This window comes from Acipenser ruthenus, chromosome 25 (assembly GCF_902713425.1).
Source record: "Acipenser ruthenus chromosome 25, fAciRut3.2 maternal haplotype, whole genome shotgun sequence".
Taxonomy (NCBI): domain Eukaryota; kingdom Metazoa; phylum Chordata; class Actinopteri; order Acipenseriformes; family Acipenseridae; genus Acipenser; species Acipenser ruthenus.
The window spans coordinates 18,176,433-18,198,228 of record NC_081213.1 but is presented as its reverse complement, the minus strand read 5'-3'; the positions used below and the strand labels follow the sequence as shown (position 1 = coordinate 18,198,228).

The following is a 21,796-nucleotide window of genomic DNA, read 5'->3' as shown; positions in this document are numbered from 1 at the left end:
TATCCCAGTACTATTAACTCATAAAAGACTGTATTGGTAGAAGAAAGCGAAAAAAAATATGAATTTTGTCCTAACAAACCCCAAAAAACTGTTGATAATGTTTTTTCAAACAGATTGGACTGGCAGTTTGATTTTACCAGATTTGGACAATGGTGTTGGCATTGCCACACATTTTGATTCACATCAAAGTGACTACAAAAGTGACTTCAGTGAGGATGTTCTCTTTCAGTTTGCCCATGTTAACCAGATAAGACCCTTCAATATACTGCTGAAGCTTTTATTTGCTCGAACGAGATCAGAAGACTTGTTTCTTGTGATGATTCTCTTGTTGGAATTGGTCTTGATTCTAACCAGAACAAAAAATTACACCCACCCACAAACACTCAGCTAACATATTAATCTGTATATTAAAGACATGTGTCTTGCAGTTCTGCAGACAACCACATTTTCACTTTTAACTCTCTGTCTGGCTCGTGAGGCTGTAATTAATTTATTCTTGAGCTCATTAAAAACTTTTATTCAAGATGGAAAAGATTTTTAGCAACAGTTTGTGATGACATTTGGCAAGCCATGTAATATTATAATTTTTTTATGTTCATTTTTTTTTTTTTTTTTTTAGTGAGGCGCTGTAGGCTGTATTTCAGGGCTATTGTTAAATAAAAGCAACTCCTTGAAGCATTCGATTCAGCAATATGAATGTGCTTTTATTTCCCTTTGGAGAGCTGTATTTTTAACAATTCAGTGTCTACTTTCTGCCCTATTGTCCTTTTATAACATTTGAATTCGCTCCTGTCTGACCAAATGAATCTTAAATATAATAATCTGCATCTCTTGTTAAAGTCACTTAACACAGGGATCAGCATTGCAAATGCAATCACTGCATTTCATTAACTGCATACGCCCTTAAGTTAAATTTGTGAAAGTCATCAAACTTGCGCCAGCATGCTGCCAATAGACATTTTGCGATTTAATTCTAACTTATTCTAACTTTCAGTTAAAACCACGCTGCCACTTCAATTTGACATTTTAGGATTGCCTCAGACCTTGCCAATTTTGCCCATAAAAAACTGTGTCTGATATAAAAAAACACACCTAAGATGTGTGGTTGTAGTGAGACAGCCCGCAGCTTGTGTGCACCCAAATGCCTTCAGTGTTTTTCTTATAAAATGGACTATGAAATATTATTGTGATGAGGCTTATGAGATGCCGAGCTGTGCACTTGTACTAAAACAATTCAGCCAATCAGGTATACTCTGTTTGTCCAGGATGGTTTTAAGGACACATGCCTTTTATGATAAAATGAGTCCTTTAGTATTTCATTTAATGTGGTTTACTAAGTTGTTTCTTTTTATCATTCAACCTTGGCTTTGTGAGAGGTGATTATTCAGCTGTTGCATGAAAGACATGGCCATGTGTTATTTCTGGCAAAAAGCCAATACTGCCTATTATTATTATTATTATTATTATTATTATTATTATTATTATTATTATTATTATTTAAATGTTCTTGTTAATTGTTAAAAGTGAAGATAGTTATTTCTATTGCCGGCACATAGACTGGATGGGTTGATGATGTCCAAAAGATGTTTCGTACAGAGTTGGTCAAGGCCAGGGACACGGTAATTGATTTATTTTTATTTGCAATAATCTGCTGTTGTCCATGCTTGTGACTCCTGGGAGGTTTCCAACACCAGGAACAAGCCATGATTTGCACCCACACACGTGGTATACTTCTAACAATTAGTGACTGCTAAGTGTCTCAAGCTGTGTTCTTAGAATGACATCTGCTTTGGAATTGGATCACCATGTTTTATCTTACAAACTCCAGACTGCTAGATGCGAGATGATCTGAACTCTGAAATGTGATGAATTTGCCTGATATGGTGTGTTTTTATTGCGAGACAAGTTATTTTCCACTTACACAGTGTTTAAGTGACTTTATCATCAGTTAAAAGTAGAAATGTGATCATTCCAAAGATTTCTCCTTCCCTGTGCCGGTTGGCTTTTAACTTCCCCTTTTTTTAAGGGATGTGAACACAAGCGCTTTACTCTACTGGCAGCTGTTACCCAATGGAATGCAAGAGGCAGATATAAATAGACTACATCTGCGGTTCTCCAAACAAATACAGTACATGTGGCATGTCAAAGGCTGTAATGCTCAAGCCACAGATGAATCATTAAATATTTGTTTGTCTTGTTTTGTCTTTTACTTCTGTCTCGAGGGTTATTTAAAGTGTATTTGGTGGGTTTTTTATTTTTATTTTTTTTACATTAAGCAGAAGTGATTCTTTCAAGACAATCACATCTGCACTAAATTCTAATTCCTTTTACAGTAGGTGTCTGCTTACTGCTTTAATACAAGCCTTAGCCGCTGTACATACTAAGTAAGCCTAATTTCAATGATAAACATTTCGACAAGATTTTTCAATGTTTTTAAATGTCAAACTTTCCGCATGCTAAACTCCAACTCTATTGTAAAGTATTTTATAAGACAACTAATATTGGTCAACATTTAGCTTTATCGTTTCTTTAGGGGATCAAGCTTCCTATAATAGGCCTGCTACTCCTTGCATCAGTAGGTTGCTATAAACTCTCAAGTTCAGTCTGGCTTCGTAAGCAGTTCAGAAGTGAAATGGCGTTTTGTGTTATACCGCTGATATATGAAAAACATATAACATGTAAAACAATATGGGAAACTATACCTTTGTTAAATACACCAATGCTTATACTTATTTTTGTATAGGGTTTGGCGTTTTCTACTTCCGTTGGCCTGACTACCATCCTATTGAATATATTTTAGCAGTGCATATTGTAAGATTTTTACGAACCCTAGTACTGCACACGTGCACAGACGTTTAGAAACCTCTCTTCCCAACCTGCCTCTTGCTTTCGTAGGATAATGAAATCAACCGGTAGCTTCACCCCAGAGGGGGAAACCAATAAAAGACTTAATTTTGCTAAAAAAAAACAACAATCTGATTATTCAAAAGGCTCACACAGGTTAATGCAAATTAACGTTTGCTGCTGTTCATTTCTACTGGCTAGGTTCTAAGCTGGGAATTTTTTATTTTTATTTTTTTCTCCCGAGATCCAAACAATGTTTTTTTTTTTTTTATTGTTGCTGTTTTCATCACAGAGCCAATTTATTCTCTCATAATTCATGTTGGAACCATTGTTCTGTATTTTGTTTAATCTGGGACATTCAGGCTGGTTGATGGCAATGGGGTTTGGGGAGTGGACCACAGGTAAACCATGGATTGAGATGTATTTCTATTTGTGAAATATAAATAATTACTAACCCTTCCATATTGAGAGCTTATTTACTTATTATTTTTATTTTTTTAAAGTAATATTAAAAATGTGTTGCTTTAATTCACAGCGAGGATGTGGTTTAACTGACAATGATGCTAGCTGCTTCTGTGTTGTCGGCCATCTGGATACAGTTAAACAACGATGACCCATATCAATGTCATTTTTTTCCCCCCTGACAAAATAAAATACAAATGTAAATATAGTAACTCGTTTCTGGAATAATGCAGACTTATTCTTGAAAGATTTGCAGGAATTATGGAACAGCTACTGGGATCTATCCTTACAGAAACAAAGGTGGTTAAGTTGCAGGTGGTTCGAGAGACGGTGCTCTGATTCTATCAGAAGCTGTTAGTGTTGAAATCTTCACTTTGACATTTATGCAAGTGTACAGTCCTCCTTTCAGGGATGCACTCCATTGTGGCGCACCTGTTGATCCCGGACTATCACGGGAACAGCAGGTAGTGTCTCGATACGTTCTGGCCTTTGACCTTTAAGAAGGACGGCCAGCTGAATTCTTGTCAGCTGTTACCTTGGCTGGCTGCAGTCATTAAATATGTTTGCTTGCCTTTCAAGGAGAGTGTGTGTGTGTGTGCGTGTGTGCGCATGGTTGGTGTGGATCCACTGAGAGCATTGTAATAATGCTTTCTTGCAGATCAATTTCTGGTGTCTCTCTTGGTTTATTGTTTTCCATAGTTTATTCTCCTGCTGTGCATTCAAAAGGAGGCCTTTGCCCATTTCCCTCCTTAAAACTGACTTGCTCCACTTTGTGGTATTCTTTTACCTGACTTGCAGAAACAGAATAATTTGGTTTGAATAAGTTATGTTTTATAATGAATAGTTGTGCCTATACAGCTGATATTAAAGCAGTTGGGGTACATACTGTTACCTGCCTTCCCTCTATGTAATACCTACTGCCCCCAAAAAAATCTGTAACCTGACTTTATTTTGGGCCTTAAAGGGTACATAAGGACCTTTTTATTTTATTGTGTTGCATGTTCCCATGTGTTGTTACGACTGTTTATGTAAGGGGTGTGTATTGTTTTATTTTATTTATAATTTTTTTTACATTTTGACCACTTTTTTTTTAAAACTTTTAAATTGCAGTCCCTGCCTGAGATGGATTTACCAGTGAGCAGGAGGATGATGGGAAATGTAGTTCTGAGAGGTCCATGTGGGTACATGGGAAGCCATCTTGAGGCAGGGAATACAATTTAAAATTTTAAAAAAGTGATCAAAATGTAAAAAAAAAAAAATAAATAAAAAAAATAAAAAAAATTAAAACACACAGACCTTACGTAAACAGTTGTAGCAACACATGGGAACATGTAACACAATTAAATAAAAAGGTCCTTATGAACCCTTTAATCTTATCTATCACATTTTGTAGGTGCTACAGGCACACCAATTTACAGATGTTAAGATTGTTATGATAATAGTGAAGGTAGGTAAGTGCCAGACTGATTTAAAATACAAGTAACAGCAATCAAATTACCACTCCCTTGTCACAGTTCTGTGGCACCAGTGTTTCCTTGTTTGTCGACACACTGCTGAGCTGCTGCTGTTCCATAGTTTGGTAATTATGATGAAGCAACAGAAAAGATTGTTCTTCTGAAATGTTCACGTTGAAGCTTGGCCCCCCTGCATTCTCAGTCTGGGTTTTTGGTAAATAAGTAATGTCATAGTGTCCCCTCCTTTGCGGATTGTAACTATAACTGTAACTGTCTGTCAATTTCTATGTTTTTGTTTTTTTGTTTCATTCATCATTCATTCGCTTCTCACTGTTTGATACGTCTTTCATTACCATGTCCTGTATCAATCAGCTGTATTGGTTATCTGTGCATCTATCAATCACCATTCATCTGCCTAGCTGTCACATACATCTAACCCATCACATTTTTACTTGTGTTCATCTGTTTTTTCTCTAGATATAATCCATTGGTGTCTTCTAGTGCACTTTTTATTCCAGAAACCTTGTTAAGGATTTTGTTTCCAGTTAATATTCTCCAAAGATTAACTGCAGTGACATGCCACCTTCTTTCCCCTATGTAATACTACTCTATCTATGTACATTTTCTAAGTGAGGTTTCATGTGATTAAGTGCCAGCTGTAAAGATTGGACTGTTTAGTACAGTAAATAAGTATAATAATGTCTGCAGTACTTGAAGTTGTCACCTGGTACCAGTCAGTAAGCCATGGAACAGATGTCAAACAAATAACAGAAGCACTTTGAATAAGTAGCCCACTGTCTTAAGAAGCCTGAATTGCTCAGTCCCTTTGGTGGCTGGTTCCTTTTAGCTTTCACTGAAAATACTTGATTCTAGGAAAAACATTTATGAAGAGTCCTTCAGCATTTTAAACAAATATTAAATTCTTTAATTTTGAGTGAACTGGAAAACTAAAAGTGTAACTCATGCTATATACCAGTAAAACATGGTACCCTATAAAAGGAGCTAGCAAGGGAGAGAAACACTCTTCAGTAGAGCACAAGTTTCAGATGTAATTTCCGCATTGGTTTCCTTTCCAAGATATATTTTTTTATTCAATCACATAAGTTTTATATCGTATGAATGAATACAGACTTTTTTTTTTTGCCGGAATACATTTCAAATATTCAAATATTTGTCCTAGCTCTTCCAATTTTATAAGGTGAGTAAAATATCTTGCTGTATTGTACAATTGTGCTCACCAAGTGAACTGTGTTCAGTTTGGTGATATTTCAGTGTCTTGGCTTGGTTTTTGGCCACTAGGCTCAGTCCAGTTTTGGGAGATCTGGACGGCCGTTTGACAACCCAGGTGTTTCCGGTTTAGCTAGTTTTCATCTTACATCCAGAAGGATGCTGGGGGTCAGTTGCCATGCTTCTCCAGCTGTGATGGGGATCCATCACTACTTATTAATAACTTTTTCAGCTTCCATTCTCTCCAGGCAATTTGAAAGAAAGTTATGCTTTTTCTGTGTGTTTTCTCAGATTTGTATGATTTTCTTGGATTCCTTCTTTCGTAGTAAACAATATATTCTTATCTTGGATATAACACCCAATACTATCAATGTATGTTTGTCAATGTATCTTGTAATTAATGGGAATTGACATGAAAATTCCCTATGGTACCAATCAAGACACCAAGAGTGCTGACAAATAGTTTACTGGAAATTTTGACGTTGCCAAAAAACAACTGGAGCAAGCCCAAAACACTACCTCAACAAGTCTAGAGTTAAACAAGCCTGAAGTGCTTCTGACTGCACAAGTTTATTGTATATCTTGGAGTAACCTTCAGTCCTGAAATGCACACGCAGGAAACGTCTGTTTTGAAAGTAAACCCGAGAGGAACCCCCTGGTAAAATATTGTTTCAATATAGTTGGCAGTTCACGGATGCAGACTTTAAATGTTGGCACCTGTCATAACAATGCACTTTTTAATTTTTATTTTTTACACTTTCTGTGGTTTTATGTCAAAGGTTTCTGGTCAGGCTTATAAGAAGCTGAACACCCATGTGTAATATAAAACTGACTTTATATAGCACAGAGTAAATCGGTGTAGACAGTTGGGTTAAATACCATCGGGAGTGGAGTATAATTCTCGGAAGAGTTGCCACTGAAATCTACTAAAAAAGCAGTGTACGTTAGATTGGTAAAGAAACTGGAATGTGTTTTCATTTTTATTTTTTGGGGGGCATTATTGCAAGATCTAACTACAAGCTGAATTACTGGTCAGTAAAAAGGAGGGCAGATTTAGAGGAAAACAGAGTCACTTGTTGTCAGATGTTTCACCTGAGGTTTTGAAGAAATCAAACTGATCAACTTGTCTGCTCTTGTCGTCTGTGTCAAGAGATGTACGGCACTGTGTAATTTAGAAAACAGCCAGCACATTTGTGTGCTTTACCACCTGGTCTAGGTTACAGTTCGCTTTAATTTTTAAACAAGAACATTAAAAATAGGATTTTTATTTTTTACAGTACATACGATCTTAGTCATTATTTTTTACTAAGGCAGGGGTGCACATTCCAGTTCGCATTGTCCGGATCCCTCCTAGTCTTTTTTCCACCTGTACCTTAAATTACCTGACTGAACCAATTTACCTCAATATGCTGAATCTAAGTTTAAAATATGCGGACATACTTGCAGTCCAGCAAGCAACCCATTAGTAAAGCTGCAATTGTACCCATGTTTCCAAAGTCAGGAACTATAATCTGTCAGTCTCTCCTCCACTGCATATTGCTGTCGAAGAGAGCGCTGTATTTGCCAGCTGAATATTCTCCAGTGTGAAGACCTTGCATTGAGTGTGAAACTGTGTCCCAGAATTAATATGCAGAAAGAAAAGCCAGTCTCGGATTGCTGTAAAATCTGATAACTCACAATGTGGCCACAGACTGGGAAGGTTATTGTCTGATAGCAAGCTCTCTTGATGAATGTAAAGCAATCACTTGCTGGAATGCGTACTGTTCCAACAGCATAGGCAATTCATTAAGAGGAGCCAAAGGGAAATCAGAGAGAGGCAGGTTGCTCGTATTGATATAAATAAGCTTCGTTCCTGTCTAGATTAGGGTTAACTTTGATCTACCCCCTGTGCAAAACGCAGTAACGCTCTGGATCATGCCAGTCTGGAAGGCGTTTACCATTTAGTTTTTTTTTATTTCTTGTGAATTACAAGGTCACTGGTTTGAGACCATGTGATAGTATAGCAGGACCTGCTTCATCTACCCTACAGGCTTGTAGTTTTCCTCAGAGTTACTACATGTTTTTTTTAAGGTATGACTTTATAGTTTGTAATGCAGAAGGCTACTCCATTTTTTATTGATTTTTTAATCTCAGGAAAAAGCCCTCCACAAACCTGTCACGCCGATCACATATAAATGGGAGGTATTGTAGTTATCGGCTGATTACCATAGATACTGTATATCATCCGTGACTAGTAAACACTAAATACTGCTCAATTTCTAAATTAAACTTTTATTTTTAAATAAACTTTCAAATATACTTTTTACAAGTAAGAAAAATTGGGCAGTTCAGATCCGAGGTAACCTTGCTTACCTAGTGTCGTCAATACATATATAAAGATGGATGAAGATGTAGATTTAAGGATAGTCATACCAATCTGGACACAATTTAAATCAAATAATGGTTTTCTTTTAGTATTGCTTCATAATTACAGGGAATCTATTAGTAAATCTCTAAACGGTTACAGTTTGCTAACAGTAGTTTTATTTAATACTGTTGAATTTTAAGTATACAGTGGTTCTAAACTGTTCAACTAAGAATTTCTGAAATACCTGAGCTAACCAATCCAAGCCTAGTTTTATTTGTTTTTTGCTGTGGCCTGACCAGCGTGGGTTAACCTTGGCCACACACCATTCTCAGGGCTGTTTGGCAGTGCTGTCAGGCCAGCTGTCAGGTTTAAGAGCCAGCAGACGGGTACCCTGGTGCTATAGATGTAGCCCCGGAGCTGTGTAGCGGAGCGGCACATTCCAGAAGACAGGTGTTGAGCTGATAGATCTCCAGGTCTCCTCCACCACACTTTAGCAGCAGGGAAAGCAGAAATAATAGAAAAAAAAGCAACTACAGAACATTCTTTCCATTCCCACTTAAATAAATATAGTACAGTATAAAATATGACTGTAGCTTATTGTTCCCCTTGAATAGCTTATGTAATCTGCTGTTTTGCCAAAGTCTGGCTGTACTGACTGGGTATGTAATTGCATAAATGATAGCATGTTGCTACATCCGCACCCAGGCCATGGGAGTGAAGATGTTTTGCCACTCAATTGGTTGGATACCAGAAAATAGCATTGTGATTAGCAAAGTAAATGTTGCTCTTATGACATGGTGGCCCTGTCTTATTATTTTTAAAATGCCAATTTGGTTGTAAGCATAGGTGTGTTCATAATAGTAGAAAAGAATGTCAGCTGGAGATTGCGGAGAGGAACACACAAATGATTTCACTGTGGGAGTTCCACACACACATCTTTGTTTTTGAGAACATGTATAAATATTTTTAAAATGTTTTAAAATGTAAATGAATGTTTCAATAAAAAGTAGCTGAACAAAGAATATATCGTTTTTTTATTTTTTTTTGTATAAATCATTGCACCGAAATACCAGTAATGTGTTCTCTGTACATACTGCATTATGTAAAAATATAAATCTGTACAAAAGGTCTATACAGTATACAATGCAGTGATAAAATCAAATGAATACCAAGCGCACTTTCTTTTTACTTTAGCTGAAGGCTACCAGTAGTACAAAATAAATCATTCTGCTGCATTGTACACATTTACTGTACAATTCGAAAATAATACAAGATTATTTTAAATTGAAACTAAATGATTTTAGCGTTTTTTGTTTTTTTTAACCGTAGTCTACTTATCACACAATTAACACAAATGAATTTGATATTATTTGGGTACATGTGTTGTGTTCGGCATATCCAAATGTACAGCATAATGTTGTTAGCGATGGACTACTGTAGACTAGATTCACAGCCCATTATTTAAGAAGAAAACTTTCTTCATTCCTAAAAGCACATGCACAGATTTCCCGGTTTTGTTGTTGGCGGGGGTGGAGAGTCCTAATGTTTGCCATGACTAACAGTTATCTGCTCTAGGACTTGCATACTGACCTTGCAATCATGTCATACTTGATTCAGCTCCTTTTTCTTAGTACAGCCTCGTGATTTATTTGGGGCCCACGCCATGTACATTGCATAAATAGAGATGCAAACAATACTGTTCAGTTCAATTATAATACAATGGAACGCAGTGAGATCCACATGACAACAAGCGTTTTCTGTCATAAGTAACTCCATGTGAGTAACTACCGGTCAACGAAGGGACACGGATGTCAGTTTGTACTGCCAGATGACTGTGCCAGTCATTCTTCTCCTGTCGAGCCTGCAGTGCCCTGAGGCAGGGAGGCAGAGAGGCACAGGGAAGCACTGCTGTGCAGAGCAGGTCTGCACACAATCCCACTCACTCTCTCTTTATGGTCTGCTTCTTGTTTGGGGAGCAGTAGGGTGGCTGGGAGATTCTTGGCAGCGAGAGATATTCCCTGTTTTAGCCTGGAGCCCCTGGTGGGCCCCACGCACTCATGCCTCAGATATGTAATTGATTTTTATAAACTAGAAGGGAGCCATACATCTGTTTTAATTAAATAAGTCATTAAACAAGTCTATTTACAGTGATAGCTATTGGTAAGAAAAAAAAAAAAAAAACATTGTCTGAGGAGGTGGGATAGAAAAATCTGACCTGTACATTACTTATTATTATTAATTATTTCTTAGCAGACGCCCTTATCCAGGGCGACTTACAATTGTTACAAGATATCACATTATTTTTACATACAATTACCGATTTATACAGTTGGGTTTTTACTGGAGCAATCTAGGTAAAGTACCTTGCTCAAGGGTACAGCAGCAGTGTCCCCCACTGGGGATTGAACCCACAACCCTCCGGTCAAGAGTCCAAAGCCCTAACCACTACTCCACACTGCTGCCCGTAATATATATTATAACAGGTCTTAGTCTTGCCCAGCATGCTGTAGTGACCCCTTGTGGACATTCCACCCTATTGACCTCTAGCCTTTTATTATATGAATATTTAACTGGCTCTTTTCAGCCATTGATTTTTTTTTTGGGGGGGGGGGGGGTGTTTGGGGGGGGGGGGGTCATGCTATCATATTTAAGGGGAGGATATTTGAACCATGTTTAGTCCACTTTCTATCCGCACTAATCCTGCTGTCCCAAAATTAAGAGTGGTGTGCCTTGTATGAGTTATTTTTCCTAGACCTCTTTACAGGTCTGCAGTGATGGAACAGTTAAGACATTGTTTTAGTGAAGGTTTATTATGAAAGGGTGTTAAATATTAAAATACATAGATTTTTTTTTTTTTACACTGTTTGTACTGACATTTCAAAATCAGTCATACCCTGAACTGTTTGCTAACAATGCAGCCCAGTGGAACAAATGTTAATGGCCCCCTCCTTAAGTGTTCCTCTCTGTTGTTTTGCCTGCAGGACTGTCCCCAGATCCTCCCTTCCACCCAGATCTACATCCCAGTGGGGGTTGTGAAACCCATCACCCTGGCTGCAAAGAACCTCCCTCAGCCCCAATCTGGCCAGAGGAACTACGAGTGCATCTTCCACATCCAGGGAGCCGTGATCAGCGTCACCGCTCTGCGCTTCAACAGCTCCAGCATCCAGTGCCAGAACACCCAGGTGAGCCATGCTTTCCAGGACACTGCACGTCTTCTATAGCTGTCTCTATTGCACTTTCAGAATCGGCACACCTCGGTGACTGCTCTGCTATCCCCTGTAAAAGTTTTAGCTGTAGGCTGAAAGCACAGTAGCTATGTGCTGTGCATATTCTGAACTGATTTGTATTTAATTATTTTAACCTTCAGGTAAGTGAGTATTTATAAGCCCTTGTTAAGGACAGTACTTAATTCTTGGATAACGCTAGAAAATCATTTTGGAGAATCTCATTTCCCTCAGTCAGTCTCAGTGTATTCCAGAAATGTCACCCCTGTATGTTATGCAGGTCTTATCTTTTACTCCCCTTTTAGTTGTGGCTTTTTTTTTTTTTTTTTGCATTTTTATAAAGCACCTCTCACTCAAAGAACAATGGAGGAGTGAGATTCACTCTGCGGAAATTCTCATCACCGCTCCATTATCAGGCAGTATCTCAGACAGCCCATTTCCAGCATGCCCTTTCGTCATCTTGGCAGGTGGATCATGTTATCCAAACAAGTTACCCTGCTAGCTGCATTTGAAAAATGGATTGTTTAAAATGCAGTCTTGCTAGACCCTGCTGATCTAGATTACGCATCTTTTTTTTATTTTATTTTTTGTAAACTTTTGCTCCCCTCCTTTGGACCTTCTGCTAACCTGCAGGTTCCCTTGGGGTGGGGAATTAGGAGGGTTGTGCAGTGTGATTAGTTGCTGTGGCTTCACTGAGGCTGTTAATCTGAAGGAGAAGTTCCTGTGCCAGACTGCCCAGTGGATTGATCCTGTTTACACAACCCCCGGCTGGTAAAATGAGGAATACAGGGCCGGTGCTATGTTTATTGTGGTGTATTTCTATAACTGCAAGGCGACAGCTGTAGGCTTTCTACTGTTTTCTTTTTTTTCTCCTTGATTTATTTAGTCTTGCTTATTAGGAGGTTTCCCTTTCCGTTATCTACCGGAATGGTACACTGATGACAATTCTTCCTCCCACTTTTCCATTTTGGCTAGTGATCAGTCAGTTAAAGGTGTTTTATCTTCGTGAGTGAAGTTATGGATCAAGGGCATAGCTGGGCACACCTTCGCAATTATTTATTTATTTTTTTTACTTGGAGCTGCCCCCCCACCACCACAATTACGAGAATTCTAAATTGCATATCAGAAAGTATTTGCCATAATTCCAGTACATCTCATCTTGTGTCCAAATGTCATCCCGTGCATAGAACACCACACAAAACAAAAAATACATCCAATACATCACCACAGACAACACACTGAGGACGAGGTTCGTCTGCAGTGCTAACAAAGGTTAATCTAATTTCTGAGCAACTTTCTACATATTTCCAAATTTAGTTTTGTAGACGACGCTAATGCACCTGCACAATCACTCTTTTTTCATGCTGCAGAACCCAATCCATTTTACGTACTCTCCAAGGGTACAATGTGGCGGCAACAGAACTGTCGTTTATTAATCACTCTGGTTTATTAAACACTGTTTTCCAGACTAAACTAATACAGGTATCATAGGTTAGAAGAAAAAAGAAAGAAAAAACCTTTGTAAAATTCACATTTAGAGATTTGTTATTGCTGTAATTACTGTATTAGAACTCACACCGTGTCCCCAAGAAAGTTTGACACGGCCCCACCGATTTCCTGAAATGATTGAGAGATTTTCTTTATCCATTTTTTTTTTCTCGGCAGTATTTCTTTTAGGATTTTCAAAAGTGTGCTGCAGCGAATCCTGCTTCTTTGAAACAGCTGCCACTGAAATGACTCTACTGCTTGTCACCGCTTGGATCGTGTGTCACTGTTTAAGCCGGGCTGCTAGTTAAAGCCCCCTCCTGATCCTTACACATTTGTTTCTCACAGCTCATCCTTCCTTTCCATTAACTTCTTTTTAGGCAACCATTAGAATTTCATTCCAGAATCACAGTTCACATTTGCATCTTCAGTGCAATAGCGTGTATGGTTCACTTCCTGCAGCGAGTTTTGCTGTGTCAGTCATGTATTGTGCTGTCTGGAGATGACATAGAACAGTAAGCTGTTCAAGAACCTTCTAACACACCTGTAGTGTATTCAGTATTGTTTTGAGAAACAAAGGCGGGGATCAGTAGCATTTTGTTTAGATGTAAGTGCATGGTTTAACATTCACACAGCAATTCCTTGTGATATCTTAATTATATATTGTGTCTTTTGTACAACAAATACACATTAGTTAGTCATATCAACTACAATTTATATATAAAAAAAACCCAAAAAAACATTATTATGAAAGCCCTGCTGAACCTTTCAGCCTGTAACCAATCATGACTTTAGGATGATTTTTTAATGCAGTATGTACACCCTCATTTGAATAGTATTGCCCTTAATAGCATGCAATCAATGTTAAATGAAATAGTTGAACATTGCGGTATAAACATTAAGATTCAGAACAGTTAAATGGTATACCCCATACTTTACCCCGTACAAAAAGCTAGTACATGCTTTGACAAGTCATCTATAATATGTAGGTTTCATCATCAAAACCATATAACTAGTAACAGTATAGTCAAACAGCGAAAGGTATTAACAACCAAACGAGTAAGATGGGCTGAATAGCCTCCTCTCGTTTGTAAACTTTCTTATGTTCTTATGTATTTTTTGTAATATCTGAATCCAGATGGTGTATCTGTGGGCACCACAGACTCTCTAGAGCAGCTATGACTTGGTTATGACAGTCTTTTACACAAATGAAAGCATACTCAGGCCTCCAGCACACCTTCACGTGTGGGTCACGTTATGTTTAGCAGCCTGTATGTTTGTTATTTGTGCTGTAATTCTAGCAGGTGAAAGTGGTCTGCTCATAGAGGACAGCTCTTACAGGAACTCATAACTGCTAGAGATGTGTGAATACAGTAACCCTAATGCTGTATTCGTTGCCCCCCTGATAGTAGTGTTTCTTGTATCGGCGGGAGCTTGGATAAACTTCAGTGTATAACGTCTCCATTTTTCAGTAGAAAACACATTTAGGATAAAAACAAAAAAGGAGAAAAAAAAGAGCCAGCTAGTGTTTGCTCATTGATTAAGTAAACTGAGGATGTTAATCCGTGGTTTAGCCTGCTGTGAACTGCTGGCAAGTGTGTTGTTAGTACATTAGCTCAATGCATTACAATAGGGGTATTGCATTCATATGGCTGTTTGTGGAGAGGCCCACCATAGACCTGACTGTTTTATAATAGACTGCCTTGACTTCATCAAGCGAGGAGGGGATCAGTTTGCTGGCAGTTCCATCACAAAGAAAACATCTAGTTAATACTTAATAGAGCCGTCGTTCTTTATTTAACAGGGGAATGTTTGCATGCAGGATAGATCGGACGGTTCCTCAGACAGCCTGACTGCTGACCAACTTAACAAGTTGTGTGCATGAATAATCACATAATGAGCTACGCTATATACATTAAAACATACAGTAAGAGCTTACCTTGCATTTTAAAAATAAAATAAATTCAGAATTAATCATTTAATGCCACAGCAGGTTGTGTTGGGAATGAGTTTGAAATTAGTAACTTTTTTTTTTTTATTAAACTCAAATTCTTAATTCACAATCTGCCCTCCATCCAAAAATAATTGAACTAAACCAAAGTAGAAGGAACTATAGCTGGTATGTATATTTTTAAATGTATATACACACAAGGCAGTTGTTGCTTTCAGATTAACAGATGAACAGAAGTGTAAACCTGGTATTATGATGTCCTAAAAGGGTTTACCAGAATTCCTTTAGAAAAATGTCAGTACTCCCCAATCTCAAAACCTCCACCCCACCAGAAAAAAATACAAACCTTGTTATGCTTGTTCTCCACATCTATCTTCCCAGCAGCTGTGTTTAAACCGCAATGAAACGTATCAGGAGAGTGTGATGGGGGTCCAATTAAAGTGGTGCAGATAAAATGATGATGAATTGCAGTTTGGCTACAGGGAGACGCGCTGTACATTACAGCTGTCCCTGGACTCGGAGAAAATGGAGTTGAGGTCATCAAATCAGAGGGAAAATGAGGACGCGTCTGTAGCGCCGCTGTTCTCTTGGTGAAGAAAAAAAATAGTCAATTGTGGCTGCAGGGTTGTACTTCTATTACCTGCTTTATATTTCTAATGGCATTGTTCTCTTGTAATAGAATGGGGGGTGGGGGGTTCTAAAATCCTTGCCCAGACGAAGCAGACTTATAGATGTTGACAGGTAGGGTAGGTAGCACAGTTGGCAAGGTTATTCTGCCTAGGGATAGATGCAATAACCAAACATTCCTCTTGATTTTATAGGGAAAGCCTCTTGGGCTATATTTACATTTGCACACCAACGTTGTTAATGTATTTTCAAGCACACTATTACTTTACGAATAGGAGCACTCTTCCTTGTGGTGACCTGACCTTACTCCTAAAGGCAATGATTCAGTCAGCATTCATATTGGACTAATATGATGAAAGTAAAAAATATTCTTAGATTTGTGTGTGAACCCAGCCATAATGCTATGGCTAAAATACATATCCCTTTGATCCTAATGGTTTCTGTGGGGAAAATGCACCTATTCAATTTGTAAATTCAAACAGCTCCCCATTGTGGCAATTTAAAGACAAAGAACATTAACATCCTTTTTATTTAGTTGGGGCTTATCAAGGTTTCCGACAGGTATAGGCAAGGTCAACAGGGTTTGTGCTACTAAATATAGCCCATACAGTAGTATTGTGTCTGCTTAATGGGAGGCCCATTTTAGAAATATGGGATTAGAATAAATAATAATGGTTCCCATGTGGAATGGATTGCCTTAGCCCATTAGGACCATGGATAAATAATAATAATGCTTTGAAAGACAAACTATTAGCTTAGCTCATAATCAGTTCAGTGAACGTTGGGTACAGTGTACGCAGGCCTAATTAATTAGTAAATTACATGCAGCCTTTCTACCCCAACTTCAGATGGAATTTATTTAAGATGATTGTAATGATTAATTGCATAATTCCCAGACTATTTGTTGTTTTTTTTTTTTTCTATGGGATTATTGTTGAGGCCCAATTATTTATTTTGTGCTGGCCATATCAGTGTGTGTGTATAGATACAATCTGTATTGTGGGAGTCTGGAACTAACTCCCCAGTAATGTTGTTGAAGCTGACACCCTGGGATCCTTCAAGAAGCTGCTTGATGAGATGCTGGGATCAGTAAGCTACTAACAACCAAACGAGCAAGATGGGCCGAATGGCCTCCTGTCGTTTTGTAAACTTTCTTCCGTTCTTAATCTCCAACCCCCTCACTCCACACAAATCCTTTGTTAAAGCTGAAAACTCTGTTTGCCCATCTTGAAATCGGTTATTGCCGAGGAGAGACCGTTGTAAGCTCAGGTTGTCTTTGACAGATTGGATCCTCTACTGTTTCCAGATGCTACTCTTTTGTGCTGGTGGCTCAGAGTGCTTATTTGAGTAGATATTCATTTTGTTTTAGATTTGGTCTGGCAATAATTCTTCCCATGTTATGCTTCCTCCTGTCTGTATGGCTTCAGCCCTCTCCTGTCCTGTTGAACATTGTCTAAATAAAAATTAATTGCTTGCGCTATCAGCATATGGCAGCCTTATGCATGTCCCGTACATTTGAAAACCCCTTGCGTCAGGTTTATGTAAATTTCCCTTGTGGCTCTCCTTGATTAGCTGTATCATACACAGAGTTAAAGAGCTTGGCTCGGGTCTACAAAGAGAGCTTTTCTGGTCAAATGGCCTCATGTACAAAAAATATATCTACTATTACTGCAGCCATAAAGTGTAGTCAATTAATAAGGAGTAAAGACTTAGTTTGATCTCCTGTTAATACTTATCTTTCAGTGTAACATTTAAATCCTATCAGAATTATTTTTGGGTACTATTGACAGTGATTGTAAGTTGACCTCAATGCAGTTGCACCTGACCCCTTGGTAGTCCAATTTAAGATCATCCAGCATGCGAACTAACATCCTGTACCACCATAATGTTAGATGTCTACGGTATTATATAGAAGTACTGCAAACAGTGGAATCTTAAAGAAATCATTTCATAAGAAGTCTTCAATGATCTATCTATCTATCTATCTATCTATCTATCTATCTATCTATCTATCTATCTATCTATCTAATCAGGGACCTACCTAAATCGCGATTTCGCGGAAATCGTTAAATTGAGGGATCACCGCGAAATTCACCTCTTAGGGGACAATGCATACAAACAAGTATGGAGAGGAAAAAAAAAAGAAACCGCGTTTAAATGAACCACTGCACAATGCAAGCGACGCAAACTACGTATCTTCCTTGTTTAGATAGCCCGTTTTTATTCCTTCGCCGTCCCGTGTGCATTGCACTGAAGCAAAAAACAAACAAACAAACAAAAAACGTCCACAAATAACATTTACACAAAACAATTCTCCAAAGAATTGTTAACTTGGCAAAGCTTTGCCTTAACTTCCAACCAAATCAGTGGATGCAGACGTGCAGTCTCAATGTATGGGCAAGTCAACTGCAGGGGGATGCTGCATACTCGCCTTTAACAAATGACAGCACTCTGTTTTAGTAAGGAAGCAAGTACCGCTATTTTTAGGCTTTTATAGTGCTCTGAAATACTGTCTACTTAGGTTTATTTAATGTTTAAACAGGTCCGCGAAATGTCCGCGAAATCCTAATTTTATTCCGCAACGTACCTGTGAGAAATACGTAAATTTACCGCGATTTAAGTAGACCTCTATATATAATATGAAAACAAGACTGCTGAATTCCACTGTAGTACAGAATCCATCGTGGAAGAGTTGCTGACTATCTTTAGGCCGTTCTTTCAAAATGAGTAATTAGCTGCATGTGACCCACACAGGTTTATTTCAGAACAGCAGCTTGCATTTTTTGTTAACATTGGCATTTTTTTTTTTATTTGATTAAAAGACCATATTTTTTTGCTGTAGTCGCATTCCACTTTTTTTTTTTTTCCTGTTCTCGCACCTGCTATTGTACTTAGTGCCTGGGTGGTATAATGTACTTGCCTATTGAGATGGCTGTTTTTGGTTTTTACCACCTTGGCTGTCCCCTGAGGCTCAGGCCATATTATCCAGGTCAGCATTGGAAATGCCCTCAGTAGTGTTAAGATGTGTCTTTTGCAGTTGGCTGCTTACTGACCTGGTTGTCAGTACTTTTACTGGCCTTAATATGTAACTGTTTTATCAAGCAATGTGGTTGCCTAGCAACACCTGTGCCTCTGTTTCCCAGAAGGCCTAGTTTGTACCTTAAACAGGCATCTTGTGCAAGCCTGTATTGGAGTTCATCGCTTCCATCCCTCCGTAGTGAAGCCTTATTTGATTGGGAAAGGTTGTCCAGGAGGCATTCCTGGGAGCAGCAGAGGTTGTAAATAAAGCAGTTTGTAGGCGGGGCCACTCCTAACTTGACAGATAGGCTACAGGATGAGGAATGGGCATACAGGCCCCCAGAGCTTTACTTCTGCAAACCCCCTGACTGGAGTAAAAGCAGGTTGTCAGATGAAATTCAGTTCCAGCCAGGATGCCAGGAAAGACTGTGGGCAGATATTGTATAACCCTGGTTCTTCATCAAAATATATTTGATTTCTACAGGCATCTGTCTGCCAATTTACCTGCATCTTTCTGTGTATTCTCAGCTAAGCCAAGAGTCTTCCAATGACCTTCAACAAGGAATTGAGTTGAATACTTTGAGGGCAGTCGGGTTCTGTAAGTGATGATATATGTTGAAGGCTCAGTGGGTAGAATGATCCCCTCCTGACTCAAAAGAGCAGGCTTGAATCCTGTTTGTTTCTATTATTATTTGAGGCATAACTAAATCACATCCTTTAGTTGCAGTTTTACAGATTAGACCTGCTGCTAATGTTTCTATTCAACGAACATTAAAGATTCCACTGATTTTTTGAAGTATATGTTGTTATAAAAAAAGAAAGTAAGTTTTGTGCATAGTCACAGCAAGGTGTACTGCATCATTCATAATCAATTATACAAAGCTTTTGGAAAGGAAATATCTTCCGAAGATCAGCAGTATGTTTTATCTGTGGGAGAAACTTGAGTGGCCTGCAGAAGTGAGCCTTTGTCTTCCTGAAAGAGTATAGGCACAGACACACAAAAGATACAATTCGAATATGTTGTTTCACAGTTCTATGTAGAACAGGGGCGTTAATCCAATTTATCGTTTCACACTTGACTTCAGCACATTGATTATGGAAAGGTTCCAGTCGTCACGCAACTATTAAAACAATGATGCAGTGATAGATATGTCAGACATTTCACATGTACAAAAAACGTACAAAAAACTGTACAAATCTAAAGTAAAATTGAACACTACCCAACTGGGGCAAACTTGACCCCCCATTTTTATTGCAGTAGGAACGAGTAGCAACATGAATAAAGTGTATTTTGATCACTATGTTTTGCATCTTAAACAAGAAGAAACTGACACTGAACATCTTAAAAAAAAAAAAACAGTCTGGCTATACTTTAAACAGTTTATCCTTTGCTATGGGAATAATTCATGTTTCACCAGTAAACGCTGTATAGAATTATTTTAAGTTGCAGCAAATAAAAATAATAATAATAATAAAAAAAAACAACCAGAAAAGTAAGCAATTCATCAAAAGGAGGTTGTCAGCTGGGCCAGTTCACAAGGGAATTCTCAGATCCCAGCTCCTCTGCCTGAGGTCTCTGGTCCATGAGAACCCCCCTCAACCTCTACTTGTCTGCTGCATGATCACACATCACAGAGGCTCAATGGGCAGAGCTACAGAGAATGAGGTTGTGCATTCAGGATCACCGCAGTCAGTGGAACAAGTTCCTCTGAGAGAGAACCCAATGATGGCTTGAAGTATTGTGATGTCTTTTAAGGCTGCTGTTTTACAAAAACCATTCCCACCCACAAATGGATATCCAACAGCCAGAATAATCAAATCCATACCAATCAAAACAATGGTGACAGGCTCAAGGAAGACATGCAATTTTAAAGTAAGAATTATGTGAGGTTAGTACAAAGATAAGGAAAGCTTTCCTGCATGCCTTGCACAATAAAATACATAGTTTATGCTTGGGTGATGCATGGATCACGCAAAGAATTTGCAAGATTAATAAAATGACTAAAGGATTATCCTCTGTATGCCACGGTAAGCTTTCTTGATCATGGGTTAGTGACTAAAGAATGTGCACACATTGTTTAAAGGTGAACTCCCGTATTAATAATTTAATCAGAAAGATTGCTCAACCCATTACTTTTTTTTTATGCCACCCAAGCTTTATTCAAAGTTAATTATAAAAGCAGCAGTTAGAACCATATCTTATACATTTGAAGAAAATATTGGTAAGCTATGAGAAATTGATAGGAATAAAGAGAAGTAGTTTTATTATAAATAAAAGGGAGTTTATCTTTTAGTAATGTTCTGAACACAGTTATAAGAAACAAAACACAAATGTGTCATTTTCTGCAAGCTGCCAATTTGCAACATGGAACAGGCTTTCGAGATGAAAATAATATTGCTGCTTTTAGGGTGTGAATGCAGAGTACAGACTGCCACCAGTTTCCTAGATCTCATTTGCGGTTTGATTTGCTGATTTTGTACTTTGGGTTATTGCTTGATAACAACAGATGTCATTTATAAGAATAAGGGTGTTCAAAACCAATGTTTTTGTTCAGCTGGCATTCTCAAAGGTATTACTCACAAACCTCTGCACTGACTCCGAGTAATGTGCTTGTTAGAATGAGCTGACAGAAAATAGTGTTGTGTTCACAGGAACTTTCTTTTGTTCATTTTTAAATGCACCTTCTCACTCGGTATCAGTATAATATTGTTATGGGTTCTCGGTACAAAACGTTGTCTTTTTAAGTTATTAATGTATTCAATCTAAATATACAGTTACATTTGATCTTACCATTTTAATTCTCCTACCTGTAATTTGCATAACCACGCCCTTTACTTAACACCTGAAAAAAGAACACTGACAGGTAAGTTCTCTGTTCATAAGTAAAACGGATAGAAGGGGGAAGTGATGTCATAAAGGGAACTGGCAGGCACTGATGCAGAGCAGTTTGCAGGTTGGGGGGGGGGGGGGGGGTGAAGGAGTAAGAATGAGAAGACAGTGGGGGGTAAAACAACAGTAAAACAAGCTTATGCCGTTGGCTAAATAAATGCTATAAACCTGAGCTATTTTGTTGTGATCCTTTATTTTCCTGATAGGGTAGACTTTCCATTGAAAACCCTTTTCCTGTCCAAAAAGTTTGACTGTATTGGACTGCCT

General features: G+C 38.2%; 1 protein-coding gene across 2 annotated transcripts in view; it reads left to right on the top strand.

Annotated features, from left to right (window-relative positions):
- LOC117413995 (plexin-A1-like) overlaps positions 1-21,796 on the top strand; it is a 205,551-nt gene that overhangs the window by 133,135 nt on the left and 50,620 nt on the right. For both annotated transcript variants that reach the window (XM_058999470.1, XM_058999471.1), the window contains exon 10: positions 11,316-11,516. In XM_058999470.1, the coding sequence (XP_058855453.1) occupies positions 11,316-11,516 (201 nt within the window). The remainder of the gene's footprint in view (positions 1-11,315; positions 11,517-21,796) is intronic.